A 27,922-nucleotide genomic window follows, 5' to 3' on the forward strand; every position below is an offset into this window, starting at 1 on the left:
ACAAAGAAAATGCAATATTCTAGTATCCTAGTTACAAGGCTGATGTTTTTGTAGGGAAATAAAATGGATCAATATATTATATATGACAAAATATGAAGTATATAATCGCAAACAAACAAAAAGATAAAAAGCAAATAATTAATTGACAAAGAACGGAGTATTTTATTCAATTAACTGATATAGAGAAAATAAATATAATAACCATGTTGACATAATTATTCTATATTTTATTAATACAAATTTGTAAAAAGAGTTTAGTATTTATAGGTTTGCGTGCCAAACCCTAGAAATACCACAAAGATGTAAACAAGATAAAAAAATCATGTGGAATAAAGGAAAAAATATTTTCCCAAAAATTCAATCTAATTTGGGTAAAAAAAATCCAACAATCTTCATCTTAACACAAATTTTAAAGCAACAAATGAAGTTTCAAAATTTCTCCGCCTAAAAAAATTCCGATTGCAACAAAAAATTCAAACTATTCAAGAAGAACCAAACTTTCTCCAACACAAAAATATTCATTCTCTTCTACAATATCTAACATGAATACATGCACCTAAACATCGAGTTCCCCAAGATTCACAAATAATTAGAAATTATAAAATAATGTCGAAGCACACTTTGTAACAGAATCAACTCCCAATCCTTTCATAGAAGGCCCCTGGTTAGTCTCAACACTTCAAAAATGCTAAAAAACATGTACAACAGAATCAATGTCCACGTACCTATCTTTAATGGGTCTATTCCTAATAGTTGAATATGATGGAATCGCAGGTAATGATGGCAAAGCGAAGTTACCATATTTTCCAAACTCGACTGAATGGTATTCTTCAATATAGATCCCGAACCAAAACCCAAAGGTACGGTACCAAACTAAATCTCCACCATGGTACTAAATTTGTGCTTACATTTCTTCACAAAATTCTGTTTGACCTTACAAAATGTATAATTGTAACCTCTTCTGTCCCTCCAGTACAACACTAGCACTCTTTCCAACCCTCAAGACTCCACCTCCTCCAAAGAAATTGTATCCTTTTGAATCAAGAGTAGTCAATGAAATGATATTCTTCTTCAAGTCTGGAATATGTCGAATGTAATCAAGCGTGCTACATATTCCATCCACTAGCTTCAATCTAATTCTACCAATGCCAGCTACCCAAAAAGGTTCGTTGTTACCTATGACAACGACATCTCATGTCACTGTTTCATAAGTTTCAAATAAATCCTGATTTGGATACATATGGGAAGCACAAGCTATATCCAAAATTCACTCCCCGTTAGGTTTGAATTCTATGTCAGAAATCGTCAAAATATATTCATCACGCAAATAGTTCTTGGCTATGTTAGTCTCCTCTAAAGTAATTGATTGCTCCCATGATTTGCAGTCAAATTACCATTGTTATGCAATTTGTTGCAATCCCTCTTAATGTGTCATTTCTTCTTGCAATAATAATAAATTTGATTGCTAAAATTTGACCTCGACTTACCCCCTTCTTCGATCACCATGAACAATAAGGCTTTCTCCATCTCTAACCTCAGATCCAACCATATGCTTTATCTTCTCTTTTGAAAATAATGTATCATATACATTTTCATTGGCGAAAGTATCACGACTATACAAGATCCTGTCTCTAAACGTAATAAACGAAGTGGAAGTGAACACAAAAGAATTAAGGTCAAATTTTCATCATCATATTTTACCTCTAAAGTCTTCAAATCAGCGATAATCTCCTTGAACACGTTCATATAATCTTCATGTTACTCCCCTATCTGAACCACTTCGGAAAGATGCTTCGGAATATCTGAACCACTTCGAAAGTGGTAGTACAAGGAATCCACCACCAACCTGAAGTGTTTCCGAAGTGACTCCACCATCAATGTCCACGTGTTGCTAACGCACTGCGAGACACAAAACAACTCTGCTGAACCGACCGAAGTGTCATTGACGTCGAAGCGCAATGCACTCCGAGGTTCTCCTTCAGCCCCGCCACTTTCAGAAAGAGAATCTGTGTCAAGATCCTCTCTACCCCCAAGGCCCAATTGATTTGACGTCTCCATGGGTCTAGTTGATGTAACGTATTAACTTTATGTCAACTCAACTCAGAAGAAGTTATTACCCGCCCACTCTATAGATGCGGCTGATTGACGCCTATGAGCAGACGCCTCACGCCGTCAGATGCATACACATGTCCCACATCCAATGGTTCTCCTCACCTATAAATACCCAAGGTTTGACAAGAGGCAAATGTAATGAAACTCTTGCAACTGAGCTTTCCATAACAAGAAAATATATATAATCTCCTCCACACTCACTTGCACAATCCGGACACGGTTCCGATCACCGAATAATAATTTGATCGTCAGAGTGTATGCGGTTGCCACCACCCCAGCTGGTTCCGACCGTGTGCATCTAACCATGTGTTGATTGCACATAGGGAGGATCATGTGGAATAGCTATCGGTTGGCCACGTAGGAGGTCTAATTCGCGAGGTCAACACTTCCCAAAATATTTCTTATGCCATACAATGAGAATATAACATGTGTTTCAGATGCAATCTACTTGTCGAACTTTTAGTCATTTACAATTGCTCCAACTTCAACTATAATGTAGTCATCGTTTTCTCCTTCAAAATATCATGAAGAATATTGTTAAAGAGATGGTGATGGATCTGTGAAAGTTTATTTTGATCATTCTGTTGTTTCTCTTCTGTCATTAGTTGTGGATATTTTGTCAAATCCCAACAACGTGTCATCCAAATTCATCTATACGAATACAGCTCGGCTCTTCACTTGCTATGAGGAGAATCTTGTATTGCGATCCAAGTGTGAAATTTCACACTTCATGACTGCCATCATTAACAAAATCCTTGAAAAAATCACAACCAATAACTCTAATACTACTTGTTGAAAAATAAAGCAAATTAAGGTAATATATATGACACAATATGAAGTATATGATTGCAAATAAACAATAAGATAAAAGACAAAGAATTAATTGTCAAAAAAGCAGAGTATTTTATTGAATTGATTGATATGGAGAAAACAAATAAAATAACTGTGCATACACAATTATTTTATAATTCAGTGATACAAAACTTAAAAAAAAAGTCTAATATCTATAGCGGCGCATGCCAAACCTTAGAAACATAGAAACAATATCAAAAATTACATGGAATAAAGGAAAAGATATTTTCTAAAAAATCCTCTTTCTTTTGTTTTCTTCAGGAGACAGTGTTCTATTCAGATTTCGAGTTCTCTTTTCGATTGACTTGTTCTGTCCTTTTCAACTTGTTTTTTTTTTTTTTTTTTTGGTGGGAATTTGTCTTAGAAAAATAAACTTCCAGCATTATAGTGTTCTCTTGTTTCAAGAATTAGATTCTTTCAAGTGTCTTGAAGTGCAATCTGTTATAGTATTCTCTTGTTTGACTTTAAAGGGTAACCCTATGAACTCTATCATGCCACCTGAAGTTCAGTAAGATAATGTGTTCAGGGTCCAACATTATAATATCACACCCCAAGTAGAAAAATATTGTTTCTTGACGTATCTATTGTTTTACGTTTGTTGATGTATTGAAAGTGATTGTTGATTAGGTTGTTCCTATTTTTAATATTCGGGGCTAGGATGGAGCGGTGGAGAGGGGTCCGTTGGCTTGGCGGTACAGTGAACTCAGACACATTCTCGAACCATTTAAATTATGTGTGCTGATTTTCTTTTCGATATTATTTTTCATATGTTTTTACCAGATAACAAGAAATGTGAAGGAAAGCTCGTGAAAGTCGATTTCCTTAAATCTAAGAAGTAGGTGGTGCTTTGTTATGTATAAATTATAATATTTTGATTTCTTTTATTTCAACAGGTCATTTGCTTGATTGTTTTATTCATTGTCACACTTTTATTAATTTTTTTTTTTTTTTCACCATATTCTTACCATTAACAAACCCGTGTTTCGGGTAGCATTAGAAATCATCTTGTGCTCCGGCAGAGTAGGGGTTATTGAATTTAAACTGTTTAGATATCATAGAAGGCAAGCATCTGAAGAACTTTTGCCTATAAAACAACTCGTTGAACAGAAATATAAATAAATAAACTTCTTCCAATTTAGATATCTTCTTAGATGAGGTCATCTAGAGTGAGAAGTGGGGCAGTCATTTAATAACAAATTTAATAAATAGTATAGAATTAAAACTGCTATTACTGTAATAATTAACGAAGGGTCGTGCAAGTATTTTATAGAAGCCAGTCTCCGTGCTGACAGAAAAACATTAAAAATTTATTCATGATTGGGAATAACCAACATGTGTATTTAATTATTTATGCAAATATTTTATTTACTTTATTTCAAAATAAAGTACTTTGATATTAAACTTATTTCAATAGTCTCAATCTAACTACACTACTATTTCATTGTTCTATTGAATATCACAGTAAATGATTCTTAAACAAATTATTGTCTTTAATGAATGTAATTCATTTTTTGGAAGTCAGTTTTTCCAACAGAAGTTTCACCACAAGTTTTACTATTTTATGAAATGATTTCAATACATAAATGAAATATGAAATGATATTTATAAGAACAAAAATTTAAAAAAAATAAATTTATTAGCTTTCTGTTTTTATATTTTTTTATCCATAATTAAATGCTAGCACTTCTAAGCATGGGCGGATGCAGGGACGGGCTGGGCCACACTACAGCCCATCCCTTCAGCTCAAATGTCTATTAAAAAAAAATTAAGTAAAATATATATTTTTTTACGTGCAATATTTTTTTTTTATACGTAGTAGTCCGTGTTGAATTTTTTCCTGAATCCGCCACTTCTTCTAAGTTTAGGTTTCTAGACTTGAGGTGTGTTACAGAAGACTTGGTTGTTTTTGCTTAAAAAATATACAACGGGGAGTTTTTTGTTATTTCTGTCAATTTCATTCGATATTTATGAGAGTGAATTAATAGTATTTGTTTATTTCTTCTTTATACAATTCCATTGTTGTATAGATTTTTTGTTTTTTATTTTTATATTTTTGCTTTAAGGACTTAAATAAAAACAAAAATTACAAGATTATATTTGTTTAGTTACAGCATAACCAATACACTATCTAAGTTTGTGCACAGAGGATAACATAATAAATTTGAAAACATGTGCTTAAAAAATAGGAGACCCATGCTTAGCAGCAGACAACTATGGGATTGGCAGATAAAAAATGTGAGTGGAGACAACCTAATAAAGAGAAGACTTGAGGTGGCAAAACAAATATTATTGGTTGTATTATCTTAAACTGCTATAAACCTGAGTTTCGGGTAGCATTACTAATCATACTTTCTATGCAACGTGGATCGAGTAAGGTATTTATGCTTATTTTTGTATTCTCTTGAAACGGTTTAAAGTTTTAAACGATGTGGTTTGAAATTGTATTAGAACAAACAGATATCGTAGTTATAAAATTTGACTTGTTTGATATTTAATGAAGGAACGAATCAGGAAATTAACTTTTAGATGAAGGGTTAGGTGCAGTGTTATTTTTAGATATCAATTCTTTTACAAATAAGATTGGTAATACTACTGCATTTACTAAACAAATCAAGAGCCTTTGGTTGTCCGGGTATACCCGGTGTACTTGTAAATCAATTTTGACTTATAGAATTTCACATTTACCGATAAAAAAAAAAAAAAAGATTGGTACTACTACGGTTACTAAACAAACCAAGAGTCTGTTTGACAGGGCTTTTGAATATTCAGATACTGCTTTCGAGACTAAAAATGTGTTTTGAACATTGAATAATTTTTAAGAAGTACGTTATTTGAATCGAATGACTTTTAGAGAAAATTAATCTAAGATAAATTTTTCAAAAAATTAATCTATAAAAAATGGAAGCAAAAGCAAAGCCTGCCTAACTGTCCCCTAGAACTTTGCAAGGGAGGTAAATCGCGGGATGTGTCCCAACATGTCAAGGAACAAGAGTTGTCTGTACACTGCGCCTACAAGAAATCCAATTCTATGTCTCAGGAATCAAACTCCCCACACTGCAACTGTCAGTAAGGCATGAGATTACCTCACTCTATCCTTTGCACCACTAAAAAAGATTGAACCCCAACCTTAAGGGTCTCCCACCGCCCCTACCCTGGAGTATCGTGAGAGAGGTAAATCGCAGGTTATGCCTCCAAGAGTATAGGGTGGAAGGCTGCTTGTACACTTACACTTACCCAAGAGCCAAATTCATATTTCAGGATTTGAACCCTTGACGCGACAACCTCAAGCAAAGCTGGATTTTTCCACCCTCCCCTTTTACCACTTGGAGATGTGCCCTGGGGGTTATCCTTTGCACCACTAGACTATACTCCGGAGGGCTCTAAGAGTCCTACATTAGTATTTATGAAGGTTGGTCTTGGAGTAGTCAGATAAATAATTGAAAATTTACCTACTCCTTAATTGTAAAACGATTCAAGATTACTAATAATGTTGAAAGCTGGTTTGGTTTAATTGCACCATTATTCTTATCAAATAACTAGAAAATCATAACAACTTGTAATGTCTTTCTTTTTTCTTTAGAAACAAGTCACTTCAATCTAGTCATTACTATATAATTTTTTGTGTGCTTTTAAGATTTAATTTAAAATGGTTTCTGAATTATAAGCTACATAAAAGTTTGATAAGTGTCTTATTGACATGGCTATGTCATGATAGATCCAAACACTTACTTTGGATCGAATTCCACATCATTCACAATAAGACATCTTATGATGCAATTTTTGTTATCTCAAGAAAAATGCAGTACAACGTTAAAACAAATGTCTACGACACACAGATGATTATTACAAATATTCAAGTTTTATTGTCAACAAAAGAAAGAAATCTCTAGTACAAACACACGCACGCACGCTACCCCTAAATTTTAAATTTTTATCAGCAACAAACATTAGCCAAGAATATCGATCTTACGTACCAAGATTCTAACTTTTGGGTGCAAATTTGGACTTGATTTTGTCAACTTCCTTTGTACCAACTCGGAATGCCTTTGTGAGAACATTATCAGGCACTGGTGGTGAAGCAGCAAATAATGTGGCGGCAATGGATTGAGTCCCCGGCAACTGGCTGTTGAAGGCTGCAATCACGGCGGCAGCCACCTTACCATTGTTCTTCTGGAAGTGAACTAAGCCCTTAGGGAAAACAAAGATTTCACCCTTTTTGATAGACTTGGAAAAGAGGACATTGGCTGTGGTGATGAATCCCACATCCAGTGCACCTTCCAGCACGAAAACTATCTCAGTGGCTCGCGGATGGGTGTGAGGCGGATTTAGGCCACCCGGGGCATAGTCGATGCGCGAAAGTGACACGCCGAGGGTGTTGAGGCCCGGAATTTTCTGCACATTAGCTGCCGTAACCACTGATCCCATGGAGTTATTGGTGGCTCCGGATTTAGCTAGGCCAGCGAAGAAGAAGTCCTCTGCAGTGACATTGGACTTACAAGTAAATCCATTCACCTTCACAGCTGTTGGATACAGACATTTGTAATTAATATTTGCCATACAGATACAGTTGGAAAAATAGCTGGAGAAGCAAAAGTCAATGGCAAATCGGAGTATGAAAAAGAAAGTAAACCAAACAACCACTATTAGAAGTCTACATGTTCAAGAAATGAAGGTAAATTTTCTTGAAAAAATCTAGGCGTTTTGTTTATTCATATACCAGAAGTGAGATCAGCAACACAAAGATCTTGAAGCATATCTGGATCCGCAGAAACTCTGGTTAACATTACTATAGCCATCATTACAATAACTCTACCAAAAGCGCCCATCTTCACCAGTATGCGTGTCTATTGAAAAGGGATTAATGATGAAATGAGATTGTGGAAAGAGCAAGCACAGAAACAGAGGGAACTGGGGAGACAATGAGAAAAGTTAAGCGCGTTAATTATTTATGAGGGAAAAGTTGAATTCCTGAAGGGAGACTTGGAAACCCGGGAGGCGCGTGGGGGTCAATGGGGGTGGGGGTGAAGACAGGATCTTGGAACTGTCTAAAATTGTCAAGGGTTAGGGTGCTGGGGGCTGGGAACAAATGGGTGGGCCTCTAAGTGGGCTATTTTGACTAAATCACTGAGGGCCCTTCGTGCGTGACGTGACCCAATTGGATCCCATGTTTATAATATTTGCTACATGAAATATAAAATGATAAAACGGCGGCTCCTCTGAGCAGTCAAGTCACTGCTTAAGCCTTTGGTGCTTATTTTTCAAGTTAAAAAATTAATTTTTTTATCGTTATTTAATTTAGTCAATCGTTATTTTTGACCATTTTATTCATAAGCAGGATCTACTTTTCAAGTTAATGGTCAAAAAATTGATTTTCAAACTCACCACCAAACATACTTTAAATTTGTTATGTTGTTATTGTTGACATCAAAATTCATCAACATTTAAATTGTGTAATAATCTTATTGATTTCCAAATGAATGTGCATCTGAGATGGAACGATGTTTCTTAGCAAAAGTCCTCTAACACTCGAGGCAGGAAGACTGGTTTGATATAGTTAAAAATCGTATTTTAAGCCTTTGTCTAGTGCGACTAAAATCAAAATTTTAATAGATTTTTATTAAAATTGATGAAAATATGGTTGAAAAATTATTGCTACAATGAAATTTATTGTTGTCAAGTTGTAGATCTCATGAAATACGTGATTAAAATTAATTGTTGATTTTGACTTAAATTTTTATCAATATTTTAAACAACACCAATGAGGAGCATAATCTAATTTTGTTGCTTGAATTCCACAAACTATGGATTCAATTTTATTGATTAGGTATCTACACTCCATATTCGTTCACTTAAAAATATAGCAACCCTTACTCCTACATAATTTGAGTGAGAATCATTTTCTAAATCTTATCAACGATCGTTTAGAAATGGTAAATAAAAGGAAAGTTTTAGACAACAAAAATTGAGACATTACAGTGGCACAATCGTGCAGTTTATTTTATTTTTTTTGGAATTGCTATATTTTTTTGTCTAAACCAAATCTTTATATTATTTCGAAGACTCGTTGGTTGTTTTAAATGAGACAGTGACAAAAAGTTAAGTTCTTACAAAAAAATCAATTGTAATAGTTTGGCATTATTGGGATATCCAATACAATTCAAGCGATCATTCTGATGTATGATCCTTTCCTTCTACTCATATCTTCTACCATCCTTCTCCTCTCTAAAATTGTCCACACGAAATCTTCTTCGTCCTAGATTTTGAAGTAAAATAATTGAAACATCTTGTACATTTTTATCTGTATTATCAAGAATCATACTAAGAAATCGCATATTTTCTTACATTATGGAGAATTTTGACAGGGTAATATACTCGTCCCACACACGTGGTGGTGGGGGACAATTTTAAGAACCTTATTCATGTAGTGAGCCCCTGTTTGTTTTCCATTCTTTTTCCATTAAAATGAAAAATATGATCGTTCTCCATCACATCAAGTCAGCAAATTTGAATTTTTATTTCTTGTATGGAGCTCATAACGGCTATATTTTTTCATTCTCATTTTTACAAAAATGAGAAACAAACTCCCTCTGAATCTTGTTTAGTTCGAAGTTAGGGATAGTATTAGAAATAATATGGGGTTTGTATGTAATATTATTTTATTGAAAAATATATGATTAAAAAAAAAATAGGGTCTGTTTGATTGCAAAAATGAAATTGGGTGGAAATAAAATTAATTCCAGGAAATTGAATTGTCTAGAAATTGTTTTACTGGAAATTGTCAATTAATAGTGTTTGATTGGTATAATTTTCTATGTGGAAAATGTTGAAATAAAAGTGTCTTTTGGTGTTCGTTTGACTTTGTTTTTCATAAAAATTGTCAATTTAAGGAATATTCACTTTTACCATTGTTCTTCGAATTTGTTTCCATTGTCAACCAAAAAAAAAAAAAAGATCCAAAAATTATCTATATTTTGATGTTCGTTTGAATTTGTTTTACATGAAATTGTCAATTTAAGGGCCATTCTCTTTTATAATTGTTCCTAAAATTTGTTCACACTGCCAACAATTAAAAAAAAACAAAAAAAAGGGGAAAAAAAAAAAAGGGGGAATTCCAAAAACAACCTACCTCATGGGAAAATAAAAGGTGAAATTTCATGCTTTACTGGCTTCTACCTAGAAAATCATGGAAAGTCAATTTCCTGAAAAATTTTGTTAATCAAATTGGCCAAAAATGAAAGTTGGAATTCGAATTCCAAGTGCCATGGAAAATATAGTGTAATCAAACAGGGTCATAGAGAAAAATATATTTTGAAAATAATAAGGATCAAACAAGGATTAAGGTAGCTTCCTCTTAAAACTCTCTTACAAGAAGAAAAAACAAAAGCAAAAGTCATATCGAACGGGCCTTTAATTTACATTTTCTGAATTACATTTTGAAAAGACTTTTTTATGATAAATTTGTGAAGAATGATTATTTTGGAGAACAGGGATAAAAAATGAGTTTGGAGAAAAAAACATATTTTCAATCTGATGTATTTTTATTTTGGATAGTCCGTGCAAACATTTCGTTGGAGTCGGGAGCCATTGCGAAATGGTCAAAATAGGGCCAAAGGGAAAATTTCTGTCAAGGTCCCTCACCTTTTCAGAAAGTGCACATGAATTTTGAACCTTTCATAAAAAGTAGTCTTGAACTTTTGCATCAGTGTTATTAAACCCAATCGGACACGATGGGAAACCGACCCGGGTTTTAAATTTAACCGATCAGTGTTATTGTCTGGCTTTTGATTTCTTTGGCTTATTTATCATATCTACACGGAGCCTGGTATGTACATCTTTTTTTGTTTTTGTTTTGAAGTATAAACATATTTTATACTTGAGATTGCTATAGTAATTTTAGTGGCACTTTATTTTTGTTTGCAGAGTTACATTTATCATCGCTATTGCTTCAGCTAATTTTCTTCTGGTAAAGGTTCGCTTTCTTCTAACTCGATGGATTATCGCTGTCTTGTTATCATTTTTCATGCAGAATGTGTTTGTGTAGATACATGCCAAAAGACTGTTGATGATCTTGCTTGCAATATTCTTGGTGGCTTAGAATAGTATGATCGTGTTAAGTTCAAAATTTTAGATGTCTGCTTTTACTGTTCTTCTTCACAATACCAAATAATGCTTCTAATACTCTCATATTTATTTTTGTTTCTGCAGATATTTGAAAGGACAAAATATTTCTCATTTGTGCTCTGGGTTGTCAACCTCTCTTTTCTTCTATGTAATCGCATTTATGAGGGATGTCCATTTTCCAGTTTTGGGTATGTTCTATCGTGTTATGATCTTCCGAATTTTCACCTTGTGTTGTTCAAGTATTGTCACTTATGATCACGTTTCTGTCATCCTTGCTATAGAAAAAGCTGGGCTTATTTGGATAACTTTCGGGGTTCCTTCAGATGGCATTTGGTACTTTCCTGGCCTCACTTCTAGAATTTCGGCTGCAATATCCTATTGGAAGTTTGATTTTTCTCTCATTAGTGAATTCCCATTTTACATCATGCTGTTTTACAGTTCATCATTTTGAACAATTCATCTTGTTGTATCAATCGCATCAATTCAACCTTCTATATGCATTTTCCCTTTTATTTTGGGGTTAAAGATGTTTCTGTAGAAGTGTTCTCATATCTGAATTACATTGTACTTCTCTTGTGTATTTTTGTTACTGCTACTTTGGTTTAGGTATTATCCTTTACAACATCTAAAATTTAAGAAACAAATGCAAAAAATAGACAATCTTTCTCATACTTTTCTAGACTACATAGCTTTATTAAGTTAAACCATAGAATCTCAAATCATTTCTACTTACCTCGTTCATATGACTTAGGTAGTTCTCTTCCTCTAGGTTTACCATTATATTATTGGACTTAAAGGATATATTGGCTTTACACATATTGTACCGATGCACATATATTTTTGTATTTGTATGCCTCTAGAGATATATGAGAATGAAGAAAGTGTGCAAGACAAGGCACACTAGTTTAAAAATTGTTGTTTTTTTTTTAAAAATTGTTGTTTTCTTTTATCTCAGCAGCATAGATATTTCCGATGCTTGAGAATATGTGTTGGATTCCACATTCTTCTATATTGATGGATGATGATACCAATATTGGTATACCCGAGGACTATTTCCCCCGAGGACTCCATACGTGCTCCACTCACCTTTTTGCCATATGTCCTCGGGATCTTTCTAGTCCTCGAAGAAAACTCATACGACTATTAACATCACCCCATGGTCCTCGAGAATAAGTCCTCGGGACATATTCCATTAATAGATTTTCTAGACCTATGTGCCTAATAAACGAACACCTAAACACCCAAGAACTCTATATCAACTCTTACACCACTTATCAGACAATTCCATTACGAGTAGGACATTCCTTACAAATGGGATTCCATTGAATAAAAACATCCAACCGGCACAATCCTACTAGGAGTACACTACCTTCCTCTATAAATATAGAACCTTGGACCATCATTCAGGTACGTTATTCATTATCCTCCAGTTTATAGCCTCACATTTATAATTCTCTTTCTGACTTAAGCAACAGAGGGGCGACGAGAACACACCTCGTTGCCTTTTGTTTCAGGTACCAAAAGATTACGATCGTGCTCAATCCGAATCATCAAGCTCGGGAAATCTAGAGGTACGATTTTTGGTAGCATCATTGGCGCCGTCTGTGGGAAACGCTAAGAAAAGCCATGGTTAACACACGATCAGATCTTCCTCTCGCAAACTCATTCGCTCCCATCCCTCATCCTGCCAAAGATCAACTGGCTCCTCATGAAGAATCCTCAGGAGTGCCCGCACCTCTGCCAGCGGTCATCACAATCGAAGCCTTTGAAGAGTCCGTCAACAGGTAGCCACGCTCACACAACTGTTAAGTCAAAGGAATTCACATCCGTCGCTAGCGTAGGCGGAGCATGGCGATTTTATGGCCGATGCTCGAGCACGACCACCAAACCCCGCAAATGGCAGAGTAGGAACCTCGGGTATTCATAATATGGCCTCGGGCTCGAGATCGATCGCCGTGGATTCCGGTGAAATTGCCCGGATCATTCAAGAAGGAATTACAGCTGGCCTGTAACGTAATGCTCGGGGGCCAACAGGTTTCACCCCTAACACTCCATTCACACCAGAGATATTGTCATATCCTTTGCCCGACAAATTCAAATATCCTCGTATTAAAGAGTATGATGGGACGACCGACCCCATCAACCATCTCAATGTATACACTAATGTCATGAACTTGCAAGTTGCGCCGAATCAGGTTATGTGCAAAGCCTTTCCACAAACACTGACTAATGCTGCTAGAGATTGGTTCTCAACATTGGAGCCCAACTCCATAGCCTCATTCTCAGATTTGGCTGATAAGTTCTCATCCTTCTTTGCAAGTAGCAAGCGAATCAAGAAGACCGCAGCCTCTCTGATGCAGCTTCGCCAGGGACCAACTGAAACCCTACGAGGATTTATGACAAGGTTTAACAAGGAAAGGCTTCAAATACCCGACCTTCACATCACAGCAGCTGTCTCCGCCCTCACTTACGCCGTAAGATATGAAGCTTTCAAGATCTCTTTATCAAAGACCCCGCCGCAGATAGTGACCGATCTCCTCACCCGAGCTGAAAAATACATTAATATGAAGGAAACACTAAATCCAATGAGACCTGGTCCTTCTCATGAAAAGATCGAGAATAAGAGGCAACATGATCCCGTCTCCCGGCATGAGGTTCCCCTGGATAAGCGCAGGAACGAGGTGCCATCAGCACCTCTCACTCGGTTGAACACCTCTAAGACAAACATTTTGATGGAGGTTAGGGATATGAAAGAATTAAAGTGGCCTTCAAGGATGAAGTCGCCCCTTGACACAAGAGATAGGAGCAAGTATTGCGAATTTCATCGGGATCATGGGCATACTATAGAGGATTGTCATGCTTTACAGCGAGAAATTGAAGCCCTTATCAAAAAAGGATTTTTAAAGAATTACATTGGTCATGATAAACGACCAAGGAATGACCGTGACAATCGAAAAGAGCCTGGGGTCGGAAGCAGTGCTCAACCAACTGCCGGAACCATTAGTATTATCGTTGGGGGCATAGCATCCGGTGGAGACACAAGTAGTGGTCGAAAGCAGTATGCCCGCCAACATGCTCATACCCCAAGAGAATCCCGTGACGAAGTCAAAGACATCACTTTCGGAGCAAGAGATTTGGAAGGAATATCATATCCTCATGACGATGCCTTGGTCGTCTCGGCGGTTGTGGCTAACTTCGAAGTAAGGAGGATTCTGGTTGATAATGGGAGTGCAACGAACATACTGTCGCAGGAGGCTTTCGCCAAAATAGGGATCTCTCCAAAACAGCTCAAAGCAGTAAAGACTCCCCTATAGGGATTTGGTGGTGGAGTCATTATCCCTGAGGGCATCGTCGAGCTCCCGCTTACATTAGGATCTGGTAATACACAAGTAACGGAGATCACGCCATTCCAAGTGGTTAACACCCCAATGGCCTATAACATCATTCTGGGAAGACCCCTACTGAACAAGATCCAGGCTATTGTATCAACATTCCACCTTGCCATGAAGTTCCCCACAGGTCATGGCATCGGAGTAGTTAGAGGAAACTAAATGGCTGCCAGACAGTGCTATGTTACCAGCATCCGAGGAATGAGTACAGACGTCATGCAACTTTCAAACCTTGAGCTCGAGCCAAGGGACGGATTGGCCCCCGTTGAGGAATTAGAGGTGGTTGAGCTCGAGCATGGGAAAGCCGTCACTATTGGTCAGGATCTCCGGGTTGACCTTCGGGAGGGAATCATCGATTGTCTGACCCGAAACATCGATGTTTTTGCATGGAAGGTAGAGGATATGCCCGAGATAGACCCAGAAGTCACTGTCCATAAACTCAATATCAGCCCAGGGGCCAAACCTGTTAAGCAGAGGAAGAGGCAGTTTGCGCCGGAAAGACGTGTGGTCATTCAAGAAGAAATCGGCAAATTGGTGAGAGCGGGGTTCATAAGGGAAGTCCAATACCCCGATTGGCTCGCTAATGTTGTTCTAGTGAAAAAGGCCAGTGGTAAATGGAGGGTCTGCATTGACTTCACAGACCTTAATAAGGCGTACCCGAAAGACAGCTACCCGCTACCTAGGATTGACAATCTTGTGGATAGCACATCCGGACATAAGCTGTACAGCTTCTTAGATGCATTCTCAGGGTATCATCAAATTCTCATGGCTAAGGAAGACCAAGAGAAGACTTCATTCATGGCTGATTCAGCCATATATTGCTATAGAGTGATGCCATTTGGGTTGAAAAATGCTGGGGCGACATATCAGAGGCTCGTCAACAAAGTCTTTGCAAATTTGATAGGTAAGAACATCGAGGCTTATGTAGACGACATGGTTGTAAAGAGTAAGAAGGTAGAGGAACACATATCCGACCTGAAGGAAGTGTTCGTCACCCTACGAAAATATAAGATGAAGCTCAACCCAAAGAAGTGTGTATTCGGTGTAGTTTCGGGAAAGTTTCTGGGTTTCATGATCACTCATCGAGGGATTGAGGCCAACCCTGACAAGATTCAGGCTTTGGCAGCAATGGAATCACCAAAGACCAAGAAAAAAGTTCAAAAGTTGACAGGCAGAGTAGCCGCCTTAAACAGGTTCATGTCCCGAGCAGCAGACAGGTGCTTCCCCTTCTTCAAAGCCCTCAGGGGTAATCATTGCTTTGAATGGAATGAGGATTGCGAGAAGGCTTTTCAAGAGCTCAAATAGACATTGGAGTCTCCTCCTATCTTCACTAAACCCGAGCCTGGGGATACTCTTTATTTATACTTAGCCGTATCTCAGAATGCAGTGAGTGGTGTCTTGGTGAAAAAGGTTAACAGGGCCCAACAACCCATTAATTACGTAAGCAAAGTCCTACTTGATGCAGAAACAAGATACACTTTGGCAGAACAACTTGCCCTTGCACTGATAGTGGTAGCACGAAAACTTCGGCAATATTTTCAGTCACATCCTATTGTAGTGCTCACCAATCGGCTTCTAAAACACATTCTTCAGAAACCAGACGTTTTAGGAAGACTGCTGAGGTGGGCAATTGAACTTGGAGAATTTGACATAGAATTCAAGCCCCGTCCTTCTATCAAAGCTCAGGCCTTAGCAGACTTCATTGTAGAACTCACCCCAAGGCCTCAGGGGCTAGATGGTAGCTCGAGCTAGACCACAGGCATGTGACAAATTTTCATAGATGGAGCATCAAACTCCTCGGGCTCGGGTGCAGGGGTCATAATCATAAGCCCGAACATGCTCATAAACATTCAGTGTGCACTCAGGTTCGAATTTGAAGCGACCAATAATGAAGCAGAGTATGAGGCCGTCATCATAGCCATGGAACTCGCCATCAATCTCGAGCTTGAAAATATCAAAATTTACAGTGATTCCCAGTTGGTGGTTGGACAAATTAAAGGGACGTTCAATAAGAAGGACGAGAAGATGAGCTTATACTGTTTGAAAGTACATGATCTCCAGAGAAAATTCAAGAGTTGTGAAATTGTGAAAATTACCCGGGCTAAGAATTGTAAGGCCGATGCCTTGTCAAGATTGGTGTTCATGGGAACAGATGGGCTTGATAAGACAGTCCACGTTAGAATTGTAACCGAGCCAAGCGTTAATCAGACCGTAGACGTCATGGATATTGATAATGAGCCATCATGGATGGACCCAATAGTGGACTTCATAAAACATGGCAATCTTCTAGAAGATCCTCGAGCAGCAAGAAGCATCCGGTCCAAAGCTCCAAGGTATTGCATGATTGAAGAAGTTTTATTTCTCAGGAGCCTCACACTTCCATACCTCAGATGCCTTAGACCTTCCGAATCATCCTAGGCCCTAGAAGAAGTTCATGAAGGAATATGTGGAAACCGTCAAGGAGCTCGAGCATTAGCCTTCAAGCTCATAAGGTATGGATATTGTTGACACCAAAAAATGTTGCCAACAGATGTCGGACCCACCCACGCACACGTGAGCGAAGGTCCTACACGCTAAGACACGTGGACGGTCTAGAACGAACGAATCAAGGACGTGGGAGCAGCTCAACGACGCGAGACAAGAACGTTCGGAAGCTGACAGAACATTCTTAATCCGATTGTACAATAATTACCAATCGGTGCTCATGAAAGTGAATGTAAATGTGTGTGAACTCGTATTATACTGTAAAGATAATAAGAGAGTAAAATGTGATTTTTTGTATTGATTCTTGCATTAGCCTTTCGATGTTATACAAGAGAAGTATTTATAGTGTTACATGTGAAATGACAGCCCTTAGATGAGGTGACACATGGCCTCATCTTCTTAATTCAAACTTCCAATCCTTGGTATCACTCTTGACTAGCTAGCTTACTGCGCATTTATTGCTTGTGCAGAGCCCCCATGCTAGTGATAAGACCTAACATATGTACTTATGACAAACGTTCCATCAATCATTCTAACCAGATCCTTATGTAGGAGATCTCTTGGGAGATGTGACCATGGAAAACGTCCCTTCATGGTTCGAAGGCTTCTGCTTCAGATCCAAGGCTTCTGCCAGACACGTAGTACTTCCGCTATAGGGCTTCAGCAATCTTCACAGGCCTCGACAGATGAGGCTCGGTTAGTTTCACTAGCTTCGGCATATGGGCCTCGGCATAAAGGGCGTCGACCATTTAGCCCACTTTGGCTAGAGTGCCACGTGGTTCGGATTCAGTGGGCCATAGGCCCACGTCGGTTGGCCAAGTATGACAACATGCAACAATAGTCCCCCAAGTCCAAATATAGTCATTTATTTATGTAATGCGTAGACTTTAAGGAAGTAAAGCCAGTGGGTTGGGTAAAGATTGAAATAATTTTATAACCCGAATAATAGTCCCCCAAGTCCAAGTATAGATATTTATATCATGGTTGGAGTTAGGAATGTGTTGTTGTGGGTGAATGATGAAAAAGCCGAGGATTATGCCGAGGTGGTTAGGAAACCAAACCTACGAAGTTTGATGGCTGAATGTTGGAGATGAAGCCGAGGTGGTTGGGGAACCGAACTTGCAAGACTTGATGGCTGAATGTTGGAAATGAAGCTGAGGTGGTTAGGGAACCGAACCTGCGAGGCTTGATGTCTGAATGTTGGAGATGAAGCCGAACCGAACCTGCGAAGCTTGACGGCTGAACGTTGGAGATGAAGCTGAGGTTTATTGACAATAATTGTGTCTCGACTGTTGTGCCAATGATTTGATGTTTTGCGCATGTTTTCGAGGAAAACTGGCTGAACCATTGCGACTTCCAAAGTACCTGCCGTCGTCAAATTAAAATCATAATTATTAGAACAGCTGGAGCTTTTAGAAGCAGACGCGTTGGATGAGATGCGTGGAGGACACGCTTAAATCTGAGGCGTAGGTTTAAAAAACTGTTTGAATTCTACGCCTCGGATTTGATTTAAATTGAAGGGTTCAGATTGAATGAGATTCGATCTGACGGGTAGGAGTTCGTCTGGATCCTTTATAAAAGGTGAGAACTCCCATTTTTAGAATTTTTCAGCACTCGCAATCTGATTTTTCCTCTTAGAGCTTAGGCATTCTGGCGTTGAGACAATTCCATCCACTGCTTTTCCGGCAACTGTGTTCGCGTAGTTTTTTAGTAGGTATTTTTCACAGAAAATCCTCTTATTGTGTTCTTAGTTGCTTTCTGAGATGGAGTCGACTTCAGGTAGGGAGTTGGTCACTGTCGCATTGTTTGGTCGGGGGTCTAGTTATAGGGGGAACTCCGAGGTTGAACAGATTGCTATGACCGAGAAGGAGGTAGATTACAATGTAGAGTGGGGGGCGTCTAGAGTCCCTTCGAATATGACATCGAAGAGGTTGGGGGAGATAAGGGAGAGGTACTGTGTACCTCATTATGTGGAGATGCTAGTCCCCGAGGCCTATGAGCGAGCCTGTTATTCGAGGCCGGGGTGCGTGGCAGTGAGCGAATATTTATTTAAGGCAGGTATGCGTCTTCCTCTGCACCCCTTCTTCAGGGCTGTGCTAAGGAACTTCATGTTGTCGCCGACCCAGGTTCTGCCAAATGGGTAGAGCCAGTTGGTCGGCTCGTACTTTCTGTGGAAGGAAGTGTCGCTTGGGGAGGATATGCCTCTTCACGTTTTTATGACCCTCTTTCAGCATAGGATAATAGGTAAGAAGTCCAAGGGATGGTATTACTTGACTCTGAGTCCAAGGGATAATACGTTTTTATGACCCTCTTTCATGCACCTTTTGTGGTGGGGCTGCCTTCTTCCATAAAGGGGTGGAAGGAGTCGTGTTTCTGGGTTAGGGGCAAATGGAAGGCAGTGGAGGGAGACAAAGTCCTGTCTTTCACAGTACCAACCCAGTACTACGAAGCTCGTGAGTCTCCCACCCTAGTACTTTGCATTCATTTTTTAGCTTTAATTTTGTCTAACTATTGATGCCTCGTTTGCAGATTGCAGTACAAGGTTCGAGCTGAGCTGGGAAGAGTTTGAAGTGATAGAGGATATTTACAAGAGACCTCTAAAGTTTCGCCACTTCGACCACCTCATCGACAGAAGTCGCTATTTCCTGGACTTCGAACTGATGGCCTCCAAGGGTATGAAGCTTTCACACTTGCATATTTTTTGTGTTTTCATTTTGGTACTGACGCACTGTGTTCAATAGATAAGTTCAAGAGGAAGGAGTACCCAGCTCCTGACATGGCGTACATACTGAGGGCAACTTCCACTGTGAAGGCGAGGCCCCTGAAGCCGGGGTCAAGTGGTGCCAAGGAGGTTCGAGACAGAGTTGAACGATTCTCCAAGGACAGCACCTCGCGGGCTTTCGAAGAGGAGACCCCCCAGAGGCCAGAGAAGGCCAAGGAGCCTCAGGGGAAGGAGAAAGTCCCTGAGGAGCCGAAGAAAAGGAAACTCGTGCACATCTCCAGCTCGTCTGGGAAATTTGAGAGTTCTGTGTCCCAAGGCAAAGAAGCCGGACCGCCGAAGCTACTGGAAGCCGCCTCGAAAGCGATTAAGATTGAAATGGTCAGGCGTGCAGAGGCTGATGAGGTGAGAGAAGAGGCTGCAAGGAAGGCTGTCAAAGAGAAACCTGTTTGAGTACAAGGCAATTCTCCGAGCTTCTTTGCCGGCAGGGAGGAGCCTCTGGCCCTAGCTTTGGTGGAGGCCCTGCCACCTGAGATTCGAAACGCCACAGAAAGTTTTTAAGATTCTGGATGGATCGGTGGCAGCCGCACGTCTCCTCCTGTGATGCGACGGATTTGACCAGGGCTCTTGTGAGCCAAAGTGTTAGGACCTTTGGTCTCGCACTGGAGTACAGGGAGGCTCTTACTGACTTGCAGATGAGGACCCTGTCCTCTGAGAAGAAGGCTGCATCCCTTGCAGAGGAGCTGAAGGCAGCTAGGGCTGAAGCTGAAGATGCCAGGGCCCAAAAACTTGAAGAATCGGCCAAGCTAAAGTCTTCCTTAGCTCAGATAGAGGCGTTGAAGAGGGAGGTGCATGAGTCCCAGTGCGAGGTAGCCTCATTGACAAAGAAGGTGGAGGATTCCAATGACCACCAAAGGGTGACAGTTGAAGCCTTGGAGAAGGCTAACCTGGAGCTGGCAGGGGCCCAAGATGCGTACAAGTTCATCGAGGGCCAAATTAAGTGGTATGTCGATGATGCAACCCATGTTAGGGAGGAAGCCCAAAATGCAAGGGAGAAGGTAGTGAAGGACTATATTGCCAATTTCCACAACACTGCAGAGTACCAGAGCTTCAGCACCTACTGGAGGAACTTTGCTTACGCCGAGGTGATGGAGCGGGCTAAGGAGTTGTACCCAACTCAGGACCTGTCGCAACTCAGGTCAGAGTTTGTGGATGAGGTGCCTCAAACCCCAGCCGGTGAGGCGGTGGGAGATAGAGCAGCAGAGGCAGGAGAAGCAATTTCTGACGCTCAAGCTGCGGAAGTCCCAGCTGCTGAAGTGCCTCCATCACCCTCCCAGGCTTAGGATAGTTTTCTTTTCAGTCATTGATGATGTACTGGCCTCAGGCCCTCCTTTGTATTTTCCATTGAAAATTAATATAATATCTCTTTCATTTAATGTTGTTCATTTCTTTGAAGCGTGTTGGCCTTGCTAAGTAATTGATCACAATATTGACTGAAGAACTAAACAACTTTAATTGGGTATCCTAACTCCAATCACTTTAACAAATAAATCGCATGAAAGTTATGATCAATATTGGATTTAAGCAAATGAATTGTACTCAAGCTTAATAGCCATAACCTGAGGAGGTTTTAAGAATAAATCGTTGCAGCCGAACTTGAAATTTTATTCTGATTCGTGTAAGAGCCTCGGATTTGAAGCGAGGTGGCCCAGAAACGGACGCTTGCCTCTCCTCTGAGGTTACGACGCTTCTCAACATGGTGGATGGTGCAGCCATGTTGAGGCTTCTCCCTTGACGTTCACCCTCGTCAGAAAGTAGGCATGTGCATGCACCTCGGAGTTCAAGCGAGGTGGCCTAGAAACGGACGCTTGCCTCTCCTTCGAGGTGACGACGCTTCCCAACATAGTGGATGGTGCAGCCATGTTGAGGCTTCTCCCTTGACATTCAGCCTCGTCAAAAGGAAGGCATGTGCATGCACCTCGGAGTTCAAGCGAGGTGGCCCAGAAACGGATACTTGCCTCTCCTCCGAAGTGACGACGCTTCCCAACATGGTGGATGGTGCAGTCATGTTGAGGCTTCTCCCTTGACGTTCAGCCCCGTCAAAAGGGAGGCATGTGCATGTACCTCGGAGTTCAAGCGAGGTGGCCCAGAAACGGACGCTTGCCTCTCCTCCAAGGTGACGACGCTTCCCAACATGGTGGATGGTGCAGTCATGTTGAGGCTTATCCCTTGACGTTCAGCCCCGTCAACAGGGAGGCATGTGCATGAACCTCGGAGTTCAAGTGAGGTGGCCTAGAAACGGACGCTTGCCTCTCCTTCGAGGTGAGGTCGGAATGCGACACGTTAATTTAATCATATAATTTTATTGAACCATAGAAATGTTACAGGAGCTGGGAAAGGTCCTCCAACGTGGTTGTACATTCGTTGGTAATAGATTCTGAGGTGCTCGATGTTCCATGGACGGGGTTGGGCCTTGCCGTTCATGTCTTCAATTCAATAAGTCTCAGGCCAAATCTCTTCTTTAATTTTATATGGGCCTTCCCAGTTCGGACCCAAGGAACTAGAACCAAGTTCCTTTGAGGAAAGGAAAACTCTTCTAAGGACCAAGTCGTTGATTTGTAATGATCTCTTCTTGACCTTTAAGTTGAAGTACCTCGTCATCTTCCTTTGATATGTACCGAGCTTCAACTGGGATTCATCTCTTCTTTCTTCAATGAAATCGAGGTCGTACCTCCTAAGCTTGTCATTTGTCATCTCACTAAAATGCAGACGTCTTGGAGACAGTAGTCCGACCTCAACGGGGCTCATTGCATCAGTTCCAAATGCCATGAGGAAGAGTGTTTCCCCAGTTGGGGTCCTCGTGGTGGTTCGGATCGCCCAAAGTACTTGTGGCAGCTCATCCACTTAGGCCCCCTTCGACACATCAAGCTTCCTTTTTAGGATATGTTTGATTGTTTTGTTGACAACCTCAACTTGGCCATTTGCTTGTGGGTGGTGAGGTGTGGAGAAATGCTTCTTGATGTCAAGTTCCTCGCATAGTTCTCTGACCTTCTTGTTGTCGAATTGTCTACCATTGTATGAGACAATCGAGTAGGGAATCCTGAACCGGCATATAATATTCTTCCATAAGAACTTGGAAGTGTTTGCTTCTGTAATTTTTGCCAGTGGTTCGGCCTCAACCCATTTTGTAAAGTAATCGATGGCCATAACTGCAAAGCTTGCACCTCCTCTACCTTTAGGTAGAGGACCTATGAGGTCCACACCCCACTTCGAGAAAGGCCAAGGGCTGGAGACCACAGTCAAATCCTGTGATGGTTGTCTTTGTACCGAAGAGAATCGTTGGCATTTGTCACACTTTCGTACAAACTGGAGGGTGTCCCTTTTCAGGGTAGGCCAGTAGTACCCCTGCCTCAATATTTTTTATGCTAAAGATAGACCTCCAGAGTGATTGCCGCACACGCCCTCATGGACTTCTCTTAATATGTAATTAGCCTATTCTCCTCCGACGCACCGTAAGAGTGGAGAGGAAAAGCTTCTCTTATAGAGAACATCATCAATGAAGAGGAAGTGGGCTGACCTCCTCCTTAGCTTGTAGGCCTCAAGCTTGTCAGTGGGAAGTACCTGGTCTTTAAGGTATGCTACAATCGACTGCATCCAGTAGGGGTCCCAGCGACCCACATGACATTGGGGGCCTCGATCAATGGTAGGGAGAGGTGCTCTATAGGTACTACCGTGAGTAGTTCTGAATCCTTGCTATTAGCGAGCTTGGAGAGTGCATCCGCATGAGAATTTTTTATACTGGGGATCTAGGTTAGTTCGAATTTTTCAAAGGATGGGATGAGGTCCATCACCATTTTCAGGTATAAGGCCATTGTTTTGTCCTTGGCTAAGAAGTTACCATTCACTTGGCTAACAACAAGCTGGGAGTCACTGCTTATGAGGAGCCTCTTTACTTGCATTTCCTTGGCCAGTCTGAGGCCTGCAAGTAGTGCCTTGTATTCTGCTACATTGTTTGTGGCCTTGAACCCGAACCTTATTACCGAGTTTAGCTTGTGACCTTCAGGGCTGATGAGGACCACTCCAGCACCTGAGCCGGCGTCTCCAGTCGACCCATCCACGAATAAATTCCATGTAGGGGGCTTGACAGGTTCCATGATTTCATCTATGTCGGGTAAGTTGGTGAATTTTGCCACAAAGTCAGCCAAGGCCTGACCCTTGATGGCTGCCCTAGCCTTGAACACGAGGTCAAATTCGCTTAGCTCCACTGCCCACTTCAATAATCTTCCTGAGACATCAGGCTTTTAGAGCACTTGCCTTACGGGAAAGTTTGTCAGCACGTGGATGGTGTGAGCTTGGAAGTAGGGTCTTAGTTTCCTGGAAGCCGTGATCAAGGCCAAAGCGAGCTTCTCCATATCGGGGTAACGGGTTTCCGACGATAGGAGTGCTTTACTTGTATAGTAAACTGGAAGTTGGGTGGTTCCCTCTTCTCGAGTCAGAACCGAACTGATGGCCTCATTTGAGACGGCCAGGTATAGTTGTAGGATTTCTCCAGGCTTCGATTTGGAGACGTGGGGGGCCTGCCCCAGGTGCCTTTTCAGGCCTTGGAAGGCCTCTTCACATTCCTCATTCCATTGGAACTTCTTCCCAACTTTCAACACTTTGAAAAACATGAGGCATTTCTCTATAACTTTGGAGACGAAGCGGCTAAGTGCGGCTACCCGCCCAGTCAAACTTTGCACGTCCTTTGGATTTTGGGGAGACCTCATCTTTTATAAGGCCTCAATCTTCTCCAGGTTGGCTTCAATTCCGCGTTGATTGACCATGTATCCCAAGAATTTGCCGGAAGCCACTCCAAAGGCGCACTTGAGGGGGTTGAGCCTCATCCTATATCTTCTCAAGATCTGGAATGTGCTGTTGAGATGCGTTATGTGGTCCTTAGCCTCCAGACTTTTTACCAACATGTCATCCGCGTATACCTCCATCGTCTTGCCGATGAGGTCCATAAACATTTTGTTGACGAGCCTTTGATAAGTTGTTCCGGCATTTTTCAACCCGAAGGGCATCATCCTATAACAATAGAGGCCTCGATCTGTGATGAAAGAAGTGTGCTCCTCATCGATCGGGAGCATGGGTATTTGGTTGTAGCCGAAGTATGCGTCCATGAAGCTCAACAACTTGTGCCCAACCGTGGAGTCTACTAGTTGGTCAATCCTTGGGAGAGGAAAGCTGTCTTTCGGGCAAACTCTGTTGAGGTTAGTGAAATCAATGCACAACCTCCACTTGTCATTGTGTTTCTTTACCAAAACCAGGTTGGAGACCCACCTAGGACAGGTAGCTTCCCTGATAAAGCCGTTTTGGATGAGCTTCTGAACCTCTTCCTTTAGAGCCTCGTACCTTTCAGGATTGAGGGCTCTCCTTTTCTGCCTGTGTGGGGCAACCTTAGGATCGACCTTCAGGTGGTGGCAACTGACCTTGGGGTCTATGCCTACTATGTCCTCACGCTTCCAAGCAAAGACATCAAGGTTCTTACTTAGGAAATCTTTAATCTTTTCCTTCAGAGTGTTGGATAAGCCCTTGCCTACTCTCAGCATCTTGGATGGGTCTCGGGGGTTCACCGAGAAGTTCTCAAGTTCCTCGACTGGGGATGCTTGAGGTTCGTGTTCAATTATGCGGGGATCGATCTCGTCAATGACCAAGACCTCTGGATTGGGTAGTGCATCTATCATATCGATATCTTCTGGTTCAGTGGGAGCATCACCTGGTGTCAAGGACCGCAGCTTTACTTAGCCCCTTGACACTATCGCAGCCGCAGTTTGCCCAACTTCGGCCGCACATTGTAAATATTACTTCAAGTTTGAGTTGTAATTTTCGTTTCATTGTAATAGTTATTTTAATTGTAAAATAGCTCTGATATTGGTAAAAGATTAGTATGATTCCTCGTCTTTTAAACGTCTACTCCCGTCACTTGGGTTTTTGTTCAGAATGCTATTATAGGGGGTATTAGTCATTCAAAAATCTTTCAAGCTCACTGGTGTCCGCCCCCTGCACCAGCATTTGTAATTTTCTGCTTTCATCAATTGTAATGTTCAGTTTTCAGCAATCAATGTTCAATTTACTTTCAATGTATTCAAATTCTCAATTGTAAGCTTTCTACAAAATTGCAATCAAATTTTCTTTCGTCCCGACGCGACCGAGAAAAGGCGGAAGGTAGTCTAGCGGAGCAGACTACTGCCGCACGGTGTCCCTTTCTGTGCCAAGAAGAAAGGCACCCCGTGAAACCTGGGACGTCAGCCATGACTATATTGGCTATGATTACATGGACGTCCCGGGGTTCTACCTTTTTGATGGAGCTTAGATAGCACTCTCCCGGCCCTCTTTGGTCACCTCTCACCGTTTCTACCCCATTTTTCGTCGAAAATTTCATGCATAGGTGGTGGATAGAGGTGACTGTTTCCAATTCTTTTAGGGATAGCCTACTTAATACTCCATGGTAAGGCGATCGACTGTCGACAATGAGGAACTCCATGAAGTTTATTGTAGCTTGGGGAGACTCTCTCATCTCCAATGCAAGCGTTATCTTTTCCCTTGGAGTGATGCTATCTCCTGTGAATCCATACAGAGGAGTCGTGGTGGGTGTCAACTGATGATCCAATATCATCTTGTCAAACGCGGATTGGAATAGAATGTTGACAGAACTACCGTTGTCAACTAACATTCGCTTGAGCCCATTTCGGGCTATGACGACCCTCACAACAAGTGCATCGCAATGGGGGAAGTGAACTCCTTCGGCGTCTTCCTGAGTGAAGATAATAGGTGGAACTTGGTTCCTCCGGGAGTTGCTATCCACAATGTAACTTGTCAAAGGGGGGTGTTTAGCCTCCCGGGCGTAATTCCTTTTGGCGTTTCGTGTTTCACCACCAACATACGGGCCTCTAAATATGGTATCTATCTCGTGCATAGGAGCTTCATTCTGGACTTGTCGATTTCTTTGGTGCCTGTGCCCTTCCCTGAGCCTCTCTGTATCACGCTCCCTTCGTCGTGGGAAAAACATCCCTTTGACGAGGGACAACCTCTTCGCGCCCACTTTGGTTGTCGTGCATGGGCGGGGGCCTGTTTGTTTGGGGCGATTCATTTTTGTGCCTGGGGGGTTCCGCCCTGGAGCGGTGCGCAAAGTCTCGGCAATCTGTTGTGTCGTGTCCATAGGACCTGTGGTGTACACAGTATCCTGGCGGATTCTGATTCGACCTATTTCTAGGTCCCTAACCCCGGTCTCGACCTCTCCCTCTACGGGATCCTTGGGGGGTTTCCATCTGATGGGTGTTAGTGATTGGGTTGATATCCTCAAATGCCAAGGTAGGAACCGCGTTCAAAGTGGTGGTGGCAAATGCTTGGCCAGAACTCTCATTTCCAGCCTGGTTCATTTGGTAGTCCATCAGGGGGGAAGTCGGCCCTCTAGCACGCTGCCTCTGAGGAGGTGGGAGGCCTCTACCTGCCTTGTTCCTATGCTCAATCAATTCTTCATTGATGATTTCCCGTCTCATCATCTCGAGTAGGGCATCATAGGTGGTGGGACCTTGATTTTGCACGTTCCTCCAGAATAAGGTATTCATGTTCAGGCCTCCCCTTAAAGCAGATAGTGCCTCACGGTCGGTGACTTGCACGTAATACATCATTTCGTCTGTGAAGTGAGATAGAAAGCTCTTTAGGGATTCCACATGTGCTTGTCTCATGTCTTGGAGACGCTAGATGGGGGCCTCTCCTTCTTTGCTTACCGCGAACCTCTTCAAGAATGTTGTCTTGAACTCGGGCCAGCTTCTTATGCTCCCCGGTGGCAACCTGCTATACCATATTTCAGCCGCTCCACTAAGTGTTGAATGGAAAGCTCTGCACTTCATAGCTGGGGTGGCCCCCCTTAGGCTCATGTGGGTTTTATAAGAATTTAGGTGCTTCTCCAGGTTGCCTCTTTCATCATACTTTGGTATCTTTGGCATTACATAGTGACTTGGAACCTGGGCATTTCTTAGTTCCCTTGAGAACGGCAGATTCTCATCGTCATCGTCCAAGTCACAGGACCTCTGCTGTTCATCTGAATCATATTCCTCGGCCTCTTGCCGTGGTTGTTGGTGAGATATTTCAGGACGGTTCCTAGCCTCTTCCTCCCTCCTCTAGCGCCTATTTCTAGGCGGAGCAACATGGAGGACATTTTCATGCCTTTCTTCTGGTCGCTTGGGCATCGGAGGTGGAG

The 27,922-nt window shown here is 41.3% G+C and overlaps 3 protein-coding genes across 3 annotated transcripts; 1 reads left to right on the forward strand and 2 right to left on the reverse strand.

The window, feature by feature from the left end:
* Window positions 1-6,774: 6,774 nt before the first annotated feature.
* LOC111384546 (germin-like protein 5-1) lies at window positions 6,775-7,958 on the reverse strand. Its single transcript, XM_023008835.1, has 2 exons — window positions 7,682-7,958; window positions 6,775-7,484 (listed from the first exon to the last, which is right to left on the reverse strand). The coding sequence occupies exons 1-2, from the start codon at window positions 7,788-7,790 to the stop codon at window positions 6,946-6,948; spliced, it is 648 nt and encodes a 215-aa protein (XP_022864603.1). The 5' UTR covers window positions 7,791-7,958; the 3' UTR covers window positions 6,775-6,945.
* Window positions 7,959-13,283: 5,325 nt separating this feature from the next.
* LOC111384541 lies at window positions 13,284-14,636 on the forward strand. Its single transcript, XM_023008827.1, has 2 exons — window positions 13,284-14,300; window positions 14,400-14,636. The coding sequence occupies exons 1-2, from the start codon at window positions 13,284-13,286 to the stop codon at window positions 14,634-14,636; spliced, it is 1,254 nt and encodes a 417-aa protein (XP_022864595.1).
* A 9,810-nt stretch (window positions 14,637-24,446) lies between these two features.
* LOC111384542 lies at window positions 24,447-26,878 on the reverse strand. The gene is made up of 4 exons (XM_023008829.1): window positions 25,957-26,878; window positions 25,293-25,435; window positions 24,853-25,127; window positions 24,447-24,699 (listed from the first exon to the last, which is right to left on the reverse strand). The coding sequence occupies exons 1-4, from the start codon at window positions 26,876-26,878 to the stop codon at window positions 24,447-24,449; spliced, it is 1,593 nt and encodes a 530-aa protein (XP_022864597.1).
* Window positions 26,879-27,922: the final 1,044 nt, after the last annotated feature.

The sequence above is a fragment of the Olea europaea genome, unplaced genomic scaffold, assembly GCF_002742605.1.
Source record: "Olea europaea var. sylvestris unplaced genomic scaffold, O_europaea_v1 scaffold2938, whole genome shotgun sequence".
NCBI classification, from domain to species: Eukaryota; Viridiplantae; Streptophyta; class Magnoliopsida; order Lamiales; family Oleaceae; genus Olea; species Olea europaea.